The sequence below is a fragment of the Coregonus clupeaformis genome, chromosome 28, assembly GCF_020615455.1.
Source record: "Coregonus clupeaformis isolate EN_2021a chromosome 28, ASM2061545v1, whole genome shotgun sequence".
NCBI lineage: Eukaryota > Metazoa > Chordata > Actinopteri > Salmoniformes > Salmonidae > Coregonus > Coregonus clupeaformis.
In genome coordinates this window covers 4545132-4560246 of record NC_059219.1, presented here as the reverse complement: position 1 = coordinate 4560246, position 15115 = coordinate 4545132, and the positions used below count along the sequence as shown (strand labels likewise).

General features: G+C 45.6%; 1 protein-coding gene across 2 annotated transcripts in view; it reads right to left on the bottom strand.

The window, feature by feature from the left end:
* Positions 1-112: 112 nt before the first annotated feature.
* The window catches only part of LOC121542545 (protein O-mannosyl-transferase TMTC1), a 102903-nt gene continuing 87900 nt past the window's right edge, over positions 113-15115 (bottom strand). For both annotated transcript variants that reach the window (XM_041851940.1, XM_041851941.1), the window contains 10 exons: positions 13936-14049; positions 10743-10886; positions 8130-8238; positions 7518-7620; positions 7089-7224; positions 6774-6918; positions 6413-6550; positions 3692-3814; positions 1405-1482; positions 113-1259 (listed from right to left, as the gene is read on the bottom strand). In XM_041851940.1, the coding sequence (XP_041707874.1) occupies positions 1137-1259; positions 1405-1482; positions 3692-3814; positions 6413-6550; positions 6774-6918; positions 7089-7224; positions 7518-7620; positions 8130-8238; positions 10743-10886; positions 13936-14049 (1213 nt within the window). In that variant the 3' untranslated portion in view covers positions 113-1136. The remainder of the gene's footprint in view (positions 1260-1404; positions 1483-3691; positions 3815-6412; positions 6551-6773; positions 6919-7088; positions 7225-7517; positions 7621-8129; positions 8239-10742; positions 10887-13935; positions 14050-15115) is intronic.

Here is a 15115-nt window from a genome sequence, read left to right as displayed (position 1 = left end):
GGCCAGATGAGGGCAGTATAGACCCATTTCATATGACTTTCTCTCATTCACAATAATAGGGCAACTTCTATTTCTCAGACACCTCACAGCACTCAGAGCCGACACCAGTTAATAAAACATATATTTATTTTTATGGTGCAAATCAATCTGTCATTGCACTAGTCAGTTCATCTTTATCCCATTGTACATTCCACATAAAATATTCATTCACAATCATCATAGCAACATCAACAGCAACAAATAATACACAGCATCAGAAATGTTGAGTGGATCAGAGGGTCAGTTAGCTGCAGGACACTAGCTTACTTGTACTTGTAGAAGGCTACATAGACCAGAAGTTGCTTGCTTCTCAGAGGCTCTGCCATAGCTTGAGGTTAAAAGCACATGTTGTCAATGTGTTCATGGAGCACACTGCTACCTTGTTGTCTTATTACAGGGCTTATGTATCCCAGACAAGCTCAGGCTAAGGGGTTCCAGGGGCCACAATTGAGTGGAGGCAAGCCCAAACCTAAGCATGGATCCACAGTGACTTCAGCAAACTATCCTTCATGTTGGCAAAATGTCATTTGTCTCCCAGCTAGAATGATATTGTTGGAGCTTTTAATGTGAACATGACACCCAATACATTTCAAAATCTCAACATGGGTTTAGCTCATAAGCAGAGGAGAGTAGGGTAGTGATCACTAAAACAGGATTTAACATGAAATTAAATACGAAAGCAAATAAAACAAAACATTTTAAAAAGCAGATCAGTTTGTTTGAAGCTTTTTCAGGCTGGGCGATGTGTGGAGCTCGTGGTACTGTCTTAAAGAGGTCCAGAGGGCTGATCCAGTCCGCTCCAGTTTGAAGTGCTGCTGACTGAATCTCCATCTCCACTCCTTAGGGTCCTCTCTCCATCTGCTTCCCCAGAATGTGACTCCCATCACAGGCTTAACCAGCCTCACGCTCCTCTGGAAGCTCCATCACCCACAGTCTGCTTCCATACCCTGCACCCCTGTCGTGTTCACCATAATCTCACATCATCAACCAGGTAGGTTGACTTTAAAACCAGGTCTTTTTTTAACCCTACTGTTGGGGCATCCAGGGTCCTTGGTCCCCAACTCATGCCCAGGATAGTGCTGTGTCTCTGGGTTAGTCTAGGGCCCGGTCAGCCTCCTCTCCAGCCGCTCCAGTTTGGCCAGGTTCTCCTTCAGCAGCTTGGAGCCAGGGGTTAGGATCAGGGCCCTCTGGTAGTACTGCCTGGCTGCTGCATAGTCTCCCTGCAGTGGATCAAAATACAGACATTTATCAGCTCTCATCCTTTGCCATAATGCTTGATATGCAATTCCGGTATAAACAAAGACTTGATGGCTTGTGAATGGCTTTTGACTTATGCAAACGAACTCTACTGTGTAGTCATAGTACCTTGATATGTTGAATTCCTCCCATGTTCATCCAAGCCTGCGATTGGTCAGGTTTTAGTTCCACTGCCAGCTTGTAGCTCTGTAATGAAGAACACGCATACATTCATATAAAGTAGTTACAACCAACGATCACTAGATGACAGTAGGGTTCTTACGCTCCGACTATAAAGTGAATATGTTTTCAGTCTGGGTATGTCCATCTAAAGAGAATGGTCAAAATTACTCAATCAAGTCACTGGCAACAAAACTAGAATGAAAATGTGTTGCCCTTACTGTGCTGGATTCCAAGCCCCGACAGATACACAATTAGAAAAACAAACATTTTCATCCAAAGTGCATTCAAAGTTGATTGGGTTAAGACTGATGCCTCAATCGGAATAAAAGTGACACAGGGGTAAATGCCACAAAGATTACTGAAACTTTAATCAACTTTAATCAACTCAACATGTTTTATGTCTTTGAATACCAAACATCCTGAAACCATAGAGCTTGCTATCAAAATACAGCAAGCAGACAATGGATCCGCTTCAATATTGTCAACCACCACACCCGACGCCCGCATTATCTCAATTGGCCTTTTGTGCCTTTTCTTAGAAGGGGAACAACACCCAAACAAGAGCTGGAGCCCTGGCGCCCAGCCAAGCCCTGCTGAGAGAGCCAGTTTATCTGAGAGAGCTGAGTTTATCTCAGAAGGAAACCCTGAGAATAAACTGTTCAACATAGCAGTCCTTTGTTGACTACCTGAACTCTGAAGAAAGAGGGAGAGATGGAGGGAGAGAAAGGGAGTGAGAGAGTGGAAAGGGAGAGCGAGAGAGGGAGTGGAAAAACGGAGAGACTTGCTCTGTAAGTAAAGAGAGAGAGAGCGAGAGATCACGAGTGAGTGGAAAGAGAGACCTGCTGTATCAGCAGAGAGAGATGGGCACAAGAGGAAACATTGAAAGAAAGACAGAGGGAAGAGAATTAAGTTTATCTTAGGCCACACACTCTCTCTTGTGAGAAGTGTGGTTGGGGGAAAATGGGCTTATTTGTTGATGCAGATAGCGGAGGAGATATGGTGTTAATTTAGTGACAGTATCAGCGTATTTTCCCGGGGAGAGATGGGGTGGAGATCAAGGCAGCGAAAGGCCTGGAACGCTGTTTGATGTGATTTTATTTGCAGACTTTGTATCTCTTCTCTCTCTCTCAAGTGTGTCTGCTTGAACAGGAGAAAAAAAGAATCTGGCGCTTTTGAAACCCCTGCAGATAATATACTTCATGCAGGAGATGCAAATCTGGTTGTTTTTAGGGAATATGCCTCAAATTAAGTGATGTTCTTTATTCATAGTTGCTTTTGGGGAGGTTGGGATATACGAGTCAATTAGTGGTCTCGTTTTGTAAGAGGTACAGTTTGAGGTGATAGGAGCTTCTAAAGTTATTCCCCGAGGAGAAAGGAGAAAAGAAAAGAGAAGGGAAAGGGAGAGAGAGGTCTGATGGTGAGGAGGGAGAGAGAGAGGTCTGATGGTGAGGAGGGAGAGAGAGGTCTGATGGTGAGGAGGGAGAGAGAGAGGTCTGATGGTGAGGAGGGAGAGAGAGGTCTGATGGTGAGGAGGGAGAGAGAGGTCTGATGGTGAGGAGGGAGAGAGAGGTCTGATGGTGAGGAGGGAGAGAGAGGTCTGATGGTGAGGAGGGAGAGAGAGAGGTCTGATGGTGAGGAGGGAGAGAGAGGTCTAAAGGTGAGGAGGGAGAGAGAGGGGTCTGATGGTGAGGAGGGAGAGAGAGGTCTGATGGTGAGGAGGGAGAGAGAGGGGTCTGATGGTGAGGAGGGAGAGAGAGGTCTGATGGTGAGGAGGGAGAGAGAGGTCTGATGGTGAGGAGGGAGAGAGAGGTCTGATGGTGAGGAGGGAGAGAGAGAGGTCTGATGGTGAGGAGGGAGAGTGAGGTCTGATGGTGAGGAGGGAAAGAGAGGGGTCTGATGGTGAGGATGGAGAGAGAGGGGTCTGATGGTGAGGAGGGAGAGAGAGGGGTCTGATGGTGAGGAGGGAGAGAGAGGGGTATGATGGTGAGGAGGGAGAGAGAGGAGGGTGTAATGTTGAGGAGGGAGAGAGAGGAGGGCATCAAGCAGGAGACAAATTTAATTAGGTGGAGGTTGGAGAGGTTGAAATGTTAGTGGATGAGGAGAGAGGGAGTCTGGAGGGAGAAGAGAGAGCAGTATGCAGAAAGTATGCAGAGTAAGGAGTGTGTGTGTGTGTGTGTGTGTGTGTGTGTGTGTGTGTGTGTGTGTGTGTGTGTGTGTGTGGAGACTCCTGTACCTCGAAGGCTCTGTCCAGCTGGTTCATCTCTCTGAGCTGGTTGCCCTTGGAGAAGTGAAGCTCTGCCCTGACAGACATGTCTACGGGGTTCTGCTGTAGGGCCTTGTCTAGAGCATCCAGAGCCTGGAGGAAGAGAGGAGAGAATTAGTACACATTTACAGACAGAGGTTTACACACACACACACTGTGATCCTGATGAGACGCGTGTCGAGCCAGTTTTAGAGAGTTTTAATGAGTGAAGCGCAACCATGACATTAATGCTGTTTTCGACTGTAACACCAGTGTTACACTAGAGTATACACCCTTCCATAGCTAGGGATATACTTCCATAGTTAGGGCTGAGAGTGAGGACTTGTGAAGAGAAGAATCAACAACCTCTGCATAATCAAAACAGTTGCTTTGTGAGAAGGTGAACCCATGTTCACAGTTAGCCATTGCTATGTCATTTCAACCTAAAAGCCCCAGTGGCCTTGCCTTGGCCTCAAGTCAGAGCAGGTCCATGGTCCAGTGAGTCCCAGGTGCCGGGCCATGGAGCTGGAAACACAAAAGTCTGAGGCTTTTTGGTAAAACACCAGGGTCAATCCTCAGTGGAAATTCACCATGACAGTGTTCTGTGGTGCTGCTGAGAGAGAGAGGGAGAGAGAACGAGACAGACTAGTCGTTTACTGCCGGGCTCTCATTCACTGGCTGATGAGCATAGGAAAGGCAGTCAGAGAGATTTAAAGAGAGAGAGAGAGAGAGATTTAAAGAGAGAGAGAGAGAGAGAGAGAGAGAGAGAGAGAGAGTCTGAAGGGGATAAAAAAGGACAAGGAAGAGAGAGGCATTTAATGTAATTTACTTTTGCCTCTGGGAGAGAGAAGTCTCATCCTTTAGATGACAGAAATATCATCAATAGCTTCTATTTTCCCTTCCCTTTGACAGAGAGAGAGGGAAAAAAGCATGTATAGAACCCCCATTAAGGGGATATCGAGAGATCTGGAAGCGTAGTAATATCTGGAAGCGTAGCAGTATCCCTGGTGAGTTAGTATGTAGACTTTGTAGACTAAGTCGCTTTGGATAAAAGTGTCTGCTAAATGGCATATTATTATTATTATTATTATAGACACTAGACAAAAACACACCAAGACTTTCCATAGGGAGGACGGTGTAATATTCACTCTGTCTTCTGTCTGAGAGGCTGAGAGAAAATAAACGTCCTCTTGGCCAGCCTTTCTCAAACCCAGGTCCGAGGACCGGCTCCAGTCCATGGAGGAATGCCTGAAAAAGCCCTACTGATTGCACTGGATTCGTCTCAATCTACTAAATGTGGCGCTTAGTTCATAGCACCATGGTTACGCAAGTAACCTCCGATCTCCGATAAATGCAGTTGTGACAAACAGAGCACTTTCCTTTTCCCCACTACAAGTTCGGCTCTAACTTTTGAACGGTTGGAGCTATTAGCTATTATGACCCTATCACCGAAAGCCATGACTCTCAGGAAGGCGGACGTGCCTGCTGTTTCCCTCTACGGCGCTCACAAGCGGCGCAGGACACGTTAGAACGGACTGTGACAAAATCGCATTTGAAAGCAATGCAGATCTTCTTCCCAATACCTTTCTCAAGCATTTTAGTGACTACATACCATAAATCTTTCAGATTGAAGTGTGGCCTCCCTGATTTGGCATATCTTTGTGTGTAATTATGTTTATTGAGATAATGGCAGTAAGGCCAAATTCAACATTTTCATCAATATATATATATATGATTTTTTTGATGATACTACCAGGTGTCCTAAAATAGAGAATCAAATAGCTTGATGGACTATGTTATTACTATCCTAAACAAATTCTATGTGTTAGGCACCGGCGGTTGGTGGCACCTTAATTGGGGAGAACGGGCTTGTGGTAATGACTGGAGTGGAATCAGTGGAATGGTATCAAATACATCAAACATGGTTTCCAGGTGTTTGATGCCATTCCATTTGCTCCATTCCAGCCATTATTATGAGCCGTTCTCCCCTCAGCAGCCTCCACTGGTGTTAGGGTAGTAAATATAATAGAGAAAATGCATCGAAAAATTGGTGTTCTGTATAAAAAAGCGATTGTCAATATTCTTTATATCCAAGCGGTCCCCAGAGGAAAAAGGCCATACCTTGCCGGTCCCTGGCACAAAAAAGTTTGCTGCTCTAGTCAGCCCCCCACACCACCTCTGTGTTATTTTAGGAAGGAAATACTATTTTTAGCAGCGAGGCTAAGTCTCAAATGGCACGCTATTCCATATACGTAGTGCACTACACAGGGATTAAGGTGCCATTTGGGACACACCCACAGAGATTACATCCATTCTGTTAGTGTGTCTACAGATGAGCCCCCAGAGACGTAGGGATGGAACAAGGGATGGTGGAGGAGAAGGAGGAGAATGTAATCAGGATGGAGAGATAAAGTGAATGAAGTGAAGGATGGAGGATCAGTGTGAACAGATGGGGATGTGATCCTGTGAGACTCGGAGGTGACAGAATCTAGATGTGATGGTTTCCATGGCAACCGTTGTTTCCGCGGTGATCACTGTTGCTGACCCTGAGGTGATACGGTTTGTTCTGTTTTTCTTGACTGTCTCTGTCCTTCACCCATCCCTCTCGCTATTCCTCTTATTCTTTCTCAGTCCCGTTCCTTCTTTCAAATGCAGACACCACAGCCCCAACAACACACGTGCATGCATGCACGCACACGCAAACACACACACCTCTGTGTAGTTGCCTCGTTTGCTGTGGATGGCAGACAGTAGGCGGTAACACTCGATGCAGCTCCCCTGCTTAGATATGATGCCCAGAGTCATCTTCTCTGCCTCTTTAGAGCGGCCCGCCATGGCTAACACTTGTGCCTAAGTAGAGAGAGGGAGGGAGGGAAGGAGGGAGGGGGAGAGAGAGGGAGGGAGAGGGAGGGAGAGGGAGAAAGGGAGAGTGCAATTCAGGGCCAGACATCTATTGGTGCTGTCCTGGTATGACTACAGCATGTGGTGTGTGTGTGCCTGCATGTGTGCATGTGTGTGTGCCTGCGTCTGTGTGCGTGCCTGCATGCATGCCCGTGTGTGTGTTGTGACTCACCAGAGCCAGCCAGATATCGGTGCTGTCTGGCTGTAGCGTAGCCGCCTCGCGGTACACCTGCAGAGCCTCCTCATAGCGTCCTGTGTTGTAGTACAGCGCCCCTAGTGGCGTCAGGATGTCCACCTTCCTTGTCACCAGCAGGGCCCTGGGGTCAAAGGTCAAGGAGGAGTCAATGGAAGGTCAACAAGACCTCATACAAGGTCAAACAGGATAGCGCCACCCATGACTCTCTTCTCTGGACAATGGGCACATGGCTAGTGTTGCTCTCGTTCGACCTCTGAATCTCTTCCATATTCCCAAAACCTCTTAACTCACTTTTTGTACCAAGACTCCGCCTCTTTGTTCTCATTGGAGGAGCGAAGGAGGCGGCCCAAGTTCACCATTGCGACGTAGTGCGCCGGCTTGAGACGCACGGCATGCTGGTAGTGGGCTGCCGCCAGCGCCCCTTCTCCTAATGAGAGAAGAGTGAGAGAGACAGAGACAGAGACAGAGACACAGAGAGAGAGAGCGAGAGAGAGAGAGAGAGAGAGAGAGAGAGCGCGAGAGAGACAGAGAGAGACAGAGAGAGAGAGAGAGAGAGAGAGAGAGAGAGAGAGAGAGAGAGAGAGAGAGAGAGAGAGAGAGAGAGAGAGAGAGAGAGAGAGAGAGAGAGAGAGAGAGAGAGAGAGAGAGAGAGTGGTAAGCTAAAACTTTATTTGCAAACAGATCAACACTCTCCTCTCCTATCCACCCTACTGAACTCACCGGTATCAACCAGAAACACTCCGTAGTTATTATGCAGGTCCGAGCTGTCTGGGCAGCTCTCTATGCCTTGCAGATAGATGTCATTGGCCTCCGCAAACCGCTTCTATAAAAAAAAGAATATGATATCAATAAAATGGTTATATTGAATTATTGAATATGAGCTGATGTCATGTGTGAAATTGTGGCTATGCTGAGATAAGGTTATAGAGAGCCTGCGGTAATAGAAGGTTAGGGAGTCAGTGAGTGTGTTTAATTGAACAAGCCAAAATAAATGGCGCACTGACTGGAGTTCCCGGGAGCAAGATTAACGATCTACAGCAAATTTTAATTGAATTCTGAATCCATGGAAAGGGGGGAATGGGAATGGTAGAGATAGCAGAACTCACATTGCCTAACATGCTCTTACAGAAGTGTGTGAGTGAGTGCATACTAAGTATGTGCGTGAGAGAATGTGTGTATTTTTGTGTGTGTGTATGCAACCAGTGCATAGACCAACCATGTGTATTACCTGCAAAGCATGTGTGTGTGTGTGTGTGTGTGTGTGTGTGTGTGTGTGTGTGTGTGTGTGTGTGTGTGTGTGTGTGTGTGTGTGTGCATGTACGTGTGTGTTACCTGCTCTGCATAAAGTGATGCTAGACTGGAGTAGGCGTCAGCGAAGTGTGTACCGAACCGAATGGAGTCTCTCAACAGAGCCTCTGCCTCTTCCTTCTTCCCTTGGGACCTGAAATAACATAATCATCGTCAACATCATCATATGGCTATGTTGTGTCCGTTTTCTGCTGACACACACACACAACCCCCCGCTGTGTATCAATACAGTAGATGACCTGGAAACGGTGCTAGGTCCAGCAGGAGTAATGGGAATCGATGTTGGGTCTGTCTCTAGGCCTGAGGCTGTATGTTCACAGGTCGTAATTGAAAATATAGACCTGATGGATCTGTAGCGCAATAATGAAGTTGATTTGTGTTTCTCCATTAGAGCTAGCAGGAATGCTGCTGTGTGTGTGTGTGTGTGTGTGTACTACAAACACTTTACACTCCCATCAATGAGAATAGAGGAGGTGGGGGCTATCATGCAGACAGTAAACAAACAGTAACAGAATACATCTATCTCCCACTGTCCCAACTAACCGCCAAGTCTGCTGTCCTGGCGTATCCGAGCCGGTGTGTGCGCGTATGTCTGTGTGTGTCTGTATGAAAGTGTTTTGTTTATCTAACGAGCCCCCCTCAGACCCTCCTCTTTGTGTCAACCCAGTGATTTCATGAGTGCTCTGTTTATCTCTGTGTTAAACAAATATTTGTCCAATCAGCCTCCTGCCAGAGTGACAGGGATGAGCAGAGTAGAGCAGTATCGATGATGTGACACACAGCCACAGCCCTAATGAACAACTAGCAGAACGTCTCGCCACTGCGTGTCCAAACTATTTCCCCTCAGTGCTATGACTGTGTGAGAGAACAGACAGAGCATTCCGCTAATGTAAGCCATTCATCCTCAGGTAGGGCGCTGTGTGTCACTCGTTACAGTGAGGGAAAAAAGTATTTGATCCCCTGCTGATTTTGTACGTTTGGCCACTGACAAAGACATGATCAGTCTATAATTTTAATTGTATGTTTATTTGAACAGTGAGAGACAGAATAACAACAAAAAAATCCTGAAAAACGCATGTCAAAAATGTTATAAATTGATTTGCATTTTAGTGAGGGAAATAAGTATTTGACCCCTCTGCAAAACATTACTTTGTACTTGGTGGCAAAACCCTTGTTGACAATCACATAGGTCAGACGTTTCTTGTAGTTGGCCACCAGGTTTGCACACATCTCAGGAGGGATTTTGTTCCACTCCTCTTCTCCAAGTCATTAAGGTTTCGAGGCTGACGTTTGGCAACTCGAACCTTCAGCTCCCTCCACAGATTTTCTATGGGATTAAGGTCTGGAGACTGGCTAAGCCACTCCAGGACCTTAATGTGCTTCTTCTTGAGCCACTCCTTTGTTGCCTTGGCCGTGTGTTTTGGGTCATTGTCATGCTGGTATACCCATCCACGACCCATTTTCAATGCCCTGGCTGAGGAAAGATGGTTCTCACCCAAGTTCTGATGGTACATGGCCCCGTCCATCGTCCCTTTGATGCTGTGAAGTTGTCTTGTCACCTTAGCAGAAAAACACCCCCAAAGCATAATGTTTCCACCTCCATGTTTGACGGTTGGGATGGTGTTCTTGGGGTCATAGGCAGCATTCCTCCTCCTCCAAACACGGCGAGTTGAGTTGATGCCAAAGAGTTCTCCTCTGAATCATTCTGATGTTCATTGGCAAACTTCAGAGCAGGGGGACCTTGCGGGCGCTGCAGGATTACAGTCCTTCACGGCGTAGTGTGTTACCAATTGTTTTCTTGGTGACTATTGTCCCAGCTGCCTTGAGAACATTGACAAGATCCTCCCGTGTAGTTCTGGGCTGATTCCTCAACGTTCTCATGATCATTACAACTCCACGAGGTGAGATCTTGCATGGAGCCCCAGGCCGAGGGAGATTGACAGTGCTTTTGTGTTTCTACCATTTGCGAATAATCGCACCAACTGTTGTCACCTTCTCACCAAGCTGCTTGGCGATGGTCTTGTAGCCCATTCCAGCCTTGTGTAGGTCTACAATCTTGTCCCTGACATCCTTGGAGAGCTCTTTGGTCTTGGCCATGGTGGAGTGTTTGGAATCTGATTGATTGATTGCTTCTGTGGACAGGTGTCTTTTATACAGGTAACAAATTGAGATTAGGAGCACTCCTTTTAAGAGTGTACTCCTAATCTCAGCTCGTTACCTGTATAAAAGACACCTGGGAGCCAGAAATCTTTCTGATTGAGAGGGGGTCAAATACATTTAAATGCAAATCAATTTATAATGTTTTTGCCATGCGTTTTTCTGGATTTTTTTGTTGTTATTCTGTCTCTCACTGTTCAAATAAACCTACCATTAAAATTATAGACTGATAATTTCTTTGTCAGTGGGCAAACGTACAAAATCAGCAGGGGATCAAATACTTTTTTTCCCTCACTGTATGTGAGCTGCAGGGAAAGTGTGTGTGTGTTCGTGCATCTGTGTGTACAAATGAATGTGGTGCCAGCATTGTGCTGAGATCTCTGAGTGCATGCACTATGTGTGTGTGTGTGTGTGTGTGTGTATGCATGTCTGTTCACATGCATGAATGCATACATGTGTGTGTATGTGCATGTATCCTACTTAAGCAGGTTTCCCAGGTTGAACAGGGCTCTGTTGTGCTGGGGGTTGGTGTCCAGGGCTGTTCTGTAGTAGTGCTCAGCATCCTCTGGGTGGCGTGTCAGAGTACCCAGGTTGTTCATGGCACTGGCATGGCGAGGGTACAACCTGGAGAGGGTAGAGGAGGGGGAAGGGAGGAGGAAGAAGGGAGGAGAGGAGAAGGAAAAACAGAAGAGTATCTTTAAGTTCCAATCTGTAAGAAAACATTCTTCCTCCATCACATTTTGTGATGACCGCTAATTGTTGAAAGGGCTGGATTGGTCTGGTCCTTGAAATTAGTGATGATGATAGGAAGCAATTTAGCACTTTGGGGACATGTGACCCTTCTCATGTATCTTTAGATGACCCCATACCACTACAAGAAGACGACATGACACCCATGATACTGTCATTAGGATAAGTGGTTGCTATCCTGATAACGGTTATCGTACACAAAATGGCTTCTGTAAATCAATCATTCTAGAGTGTCCGAATAAGGCATGAAACACCCTTAAAGAGCATTAAGTGCTTTTTGAAAGGATTGGGTAAAATATGACAAGTAATTGCAATCCATTTGTATTATTAGTGCCATAACTATGAGACACACCCATCACAACACCGGGGCAAGAGGTGAAACGATGCTACGGCAACCTCCTTTCCATTGGCTAATGAGTCACAGTTTACATCGCCTTTCAGTGTGAAAATTCCTAGAAAGACAACAGTGTGGACTTAGTGGCACGCACTCTGCCGTAAGCACACTATTGATCACGACACACACCATCACCCAATCTAATGTCTAAGCAGGATTACCAGAACACTTAAACCTGAAAAACAAACGAATAAAAACAACCTCTAATGAATGCAGTAAAACCCACGACTCCAGGGTAACAACATCGCTTCTCTATTTTATCACCCTTTAGCCTAAATGAAAAACAAGAAAAATGAGCTAAGAAAATCATTTGAAGTGGAGGTAAAGTGCCCGGGGGTTAAACTTTCTCAGTGTCTGAAAAAAAGGCACCCTATTCCAGAAATACTTTAAGAAATGAGGAGATGGTAATGTCATTGGCCAATGAATGGAGTAACGTACAATGCCTCGCCCAGCAGACTGTAGACCAATCACGTTCACGTTGTCATGCTGCGTCACGCAGTTGCTAGGTTAATCGTCACGCAATCCCTTCTACCTATGTCCTGTCACTTTTTCAAAGCTATCTAGTATTTAAGAGAACAAGTAAATTATCTCACATCTTGGTAATATTTGTAATGTTGTGTTTCTTGTTCATGTAATTCATGCTAATATTGGGTTTTTGAGCTAGGGCCCAATTGACTCGCACTTGTCCAGAATGATGGGGGTGGGTGGGTGGGTGGGGGGGAGGAGGAGGATGGGGAGAGAATAGAGACTCAGATACAGTAGTAGAAGACACACACGATTTCCTTGCTCCTGTCAGTCAAATACTGATGACTGAAACAAACAAACATTCACACGCACAACCACTCATAAACAGAGCACAGTAAGGATCATCAGTTATGACTCAAGAAGAAGGGAGGAGGGTAGGGGGACGGGAAAAAGGGAAAGCTGGACTGGGGATAATTATATAGCCCTCTGGGTCTGTAGGAGGGGGGGAAAATATATAGCCCTCTGGGTCTGTAGGAGGAGGATAATTATATAGCCCTCTGGGTCTGTAGGAGGGGGGATAAATATATAGCCCTCTGGGTCTGTAGGAGGGGGGATAAATATATAGCCCTCTGGGTCTGTAGGAGGGGGGATAAATATATAGCCCTCTGGGTCTGTAGGAGGGGGGGAAAATATATAGCCCTCTGGGTCTGTAGGAGGGGGGAATTTATAGCCCTCTAGGTCTGTAGGAGGGGGAAAAAATATATAGCCCTCTAGGTCTGTAGGAGAGGGGATAAATATATAGCCATCTGGGTCTGTAGGAGGGGGGATAAATATATATATAGCCCTCTGGGTCTGTAGGAGGGGGGATAAATATATAGCCCTCTGGGTCTGTAGGAGAGGGGATAAATATATATATAGCCCTCTGGGTCTGTAGGAGGGGGGATAAATATATAGCCCTCTGGGTCTGTAGGAGGGGGGATAAATATATATATAGCCCTCTGGGTCTGTAGGAGGGGGGATATATATATAGCCCTCTGTGTCTGTAGGAGGGGGGATAAATATATAGTCCTCTGGGTCTGTAGGAGGGGGGATATATATATAGCCCTCTGGGTCTGTAGGAGGGGGGATAAATATATAGCCCTCTGGGTCTGTAGGAGGGGGGATAAATATATAGCCCTCTGGGTCTGTAGGAGGGGGGATAAATATATAGCCCTCTGGGTCTATAGGAGCCATTGCCAGTGACAGGCAGAACAAATGGATCCCCTCTTTCATTAGGTACAGTGCTGTGTGTTTGTGACTCACTGAGATTAATGGGGTGCAAGCATCGAGCTGAGACAAGACCATTACATGCTTGAGAATATGCGCTCTAGTGTGTGTGTGTGTGTGTATGTGTGTGCCTTTATGAATTTATGTGCAGCAAACAGAGTTCCTCCTGATTTAATAAAATAGCGTTTTGTAATTAATTGAGTGGGCGGACAATCAACCAAAGACAATCAATAACGCGTCTCATACTTCAATTAATGAATTCTCGTTACTTAGGCCTGGAGGTATAGTCTAGACATTATAGGGACAACATGCCATATTAAGAAAAATCTCCTCTCTTTGTCCTGAACTCACACAATAAGGACACATGGTGCATGAGCGAAGGGCTGAACTGTTCTCCATTGAGACCTACCTAGCCGTTTCATGAACGCAAACTCTCAACGGGGTTTCTCACTGTTTCTCAGTGGGTTTTCTTACCTCAACCGTAATTTTGACTAACTTAAATTCTTTATTTTCAGGTCCTGGAGCGAGTGAGGTCACCTAAGGTTCCAAACATGCTCTGAGAACCTAGACTGTGGTTTTGGCAGAATGACCGTATCCCTGAACGTTGAAAGCTGATGGTGTTATTGTGGTCGAGGAATGACCGTGGTTTGGAGGGACTGTGTCCCATTGACATGGTGATCAGGATGGAATACCTAAACCCCCTCATATTACTGTAGTTTTACTTTCTTACTGACACTAGAGCAGATTTGTAGTGGTGTAAACAGCAGAAGCGCTGACATTATGGACACTATAACTGACCTGAGAGCAGTTTTGTAGTGGTGGATGGCCTCCTGGTGGCGCCCTCTGTCTTTCAGGAAGTTGGCGTAGTTGTAGTGAACCTTGGCGTTGTGAGGCAACGTCTGGATGCCAGACCTGTAAAGAGAGAGAGAGGATGAGGAATAAGCAGGAGAAGCAGATGTGTGCTTGCGCTCACACACTTGCTCAAACTTCAGAGGTGAAAATCCAGTGTTGGCTCAATATGTTTGGAGTGTTGACAGTCAACATTGTTATGATTGGCTTCAACGAGCCTACATGTTTTTCCACATCACACTTCTCCTCAAATAAAAAATACTAGGCTCCTGTAAATTGTATTGTTTGTGTGAGGCACGTTCTCAATAAGCAAAATATAGCCTAGGCCTACCGTTGATACTGCATTATAGGACTGAATAATTGAAATATGTTTGGAGAAGCGCGTCTTTGGTAACCGGATGAGAGGCGCTGTTTGGAGATGGGGATGGATACTTGAACAAATGAAATGAAGTATGCATGTAGTCATATGTGTGAATGTTTTAGGATGTGCAGTATAGTTTTAATTCAAGGCACTCTGACAAATAGACCATTTAAACACCTTTTATGGATAGGCTGCTTTGCAATGCAAGGATAAAAAAAGACGATGTATTGCCGTTGAACCAGCCTACGTTAGTAGCCTAGGCCAAGGGTAGCCTATGGAGGGCTTGGTTTTTAATCATATGACATGGAAAATAAGCTATCTGTTTTTTAAAACATCAACAATATTTCTACATAGGATGGGGTCAGAAACATGATATCATAAATCGCTTCTCTCGTTCCAATGCACTGTTTGCACACGTAGGCCAAAATAAATGTATTTACGCATAACATTTGCACGTCTATACGAAATACGAGGCTTCTGTCAATTGTAGCGTTGCCTATGTGCGAGGCAGAGTCTCAAAGAAATCTGCCGTTGATATGGCATTATAGGAGGACTGAATAGTTTGAAGGAGCGTGTCTTTGGTAAGCGGACGAGGGCCGCTCTTTGAAAATGGGGATGGATAACCTACTCGAACAAGCAAAATGAATTATGCAGTTATGTGAATTATGAATAATGAAAAGCATGAGGGCTAAAATCTCGCAAATATTTCAAAGCACTCTCAGTAGACCATTTAAAACCCCTTTAATCATAGGCTATTTGGCTAATGGC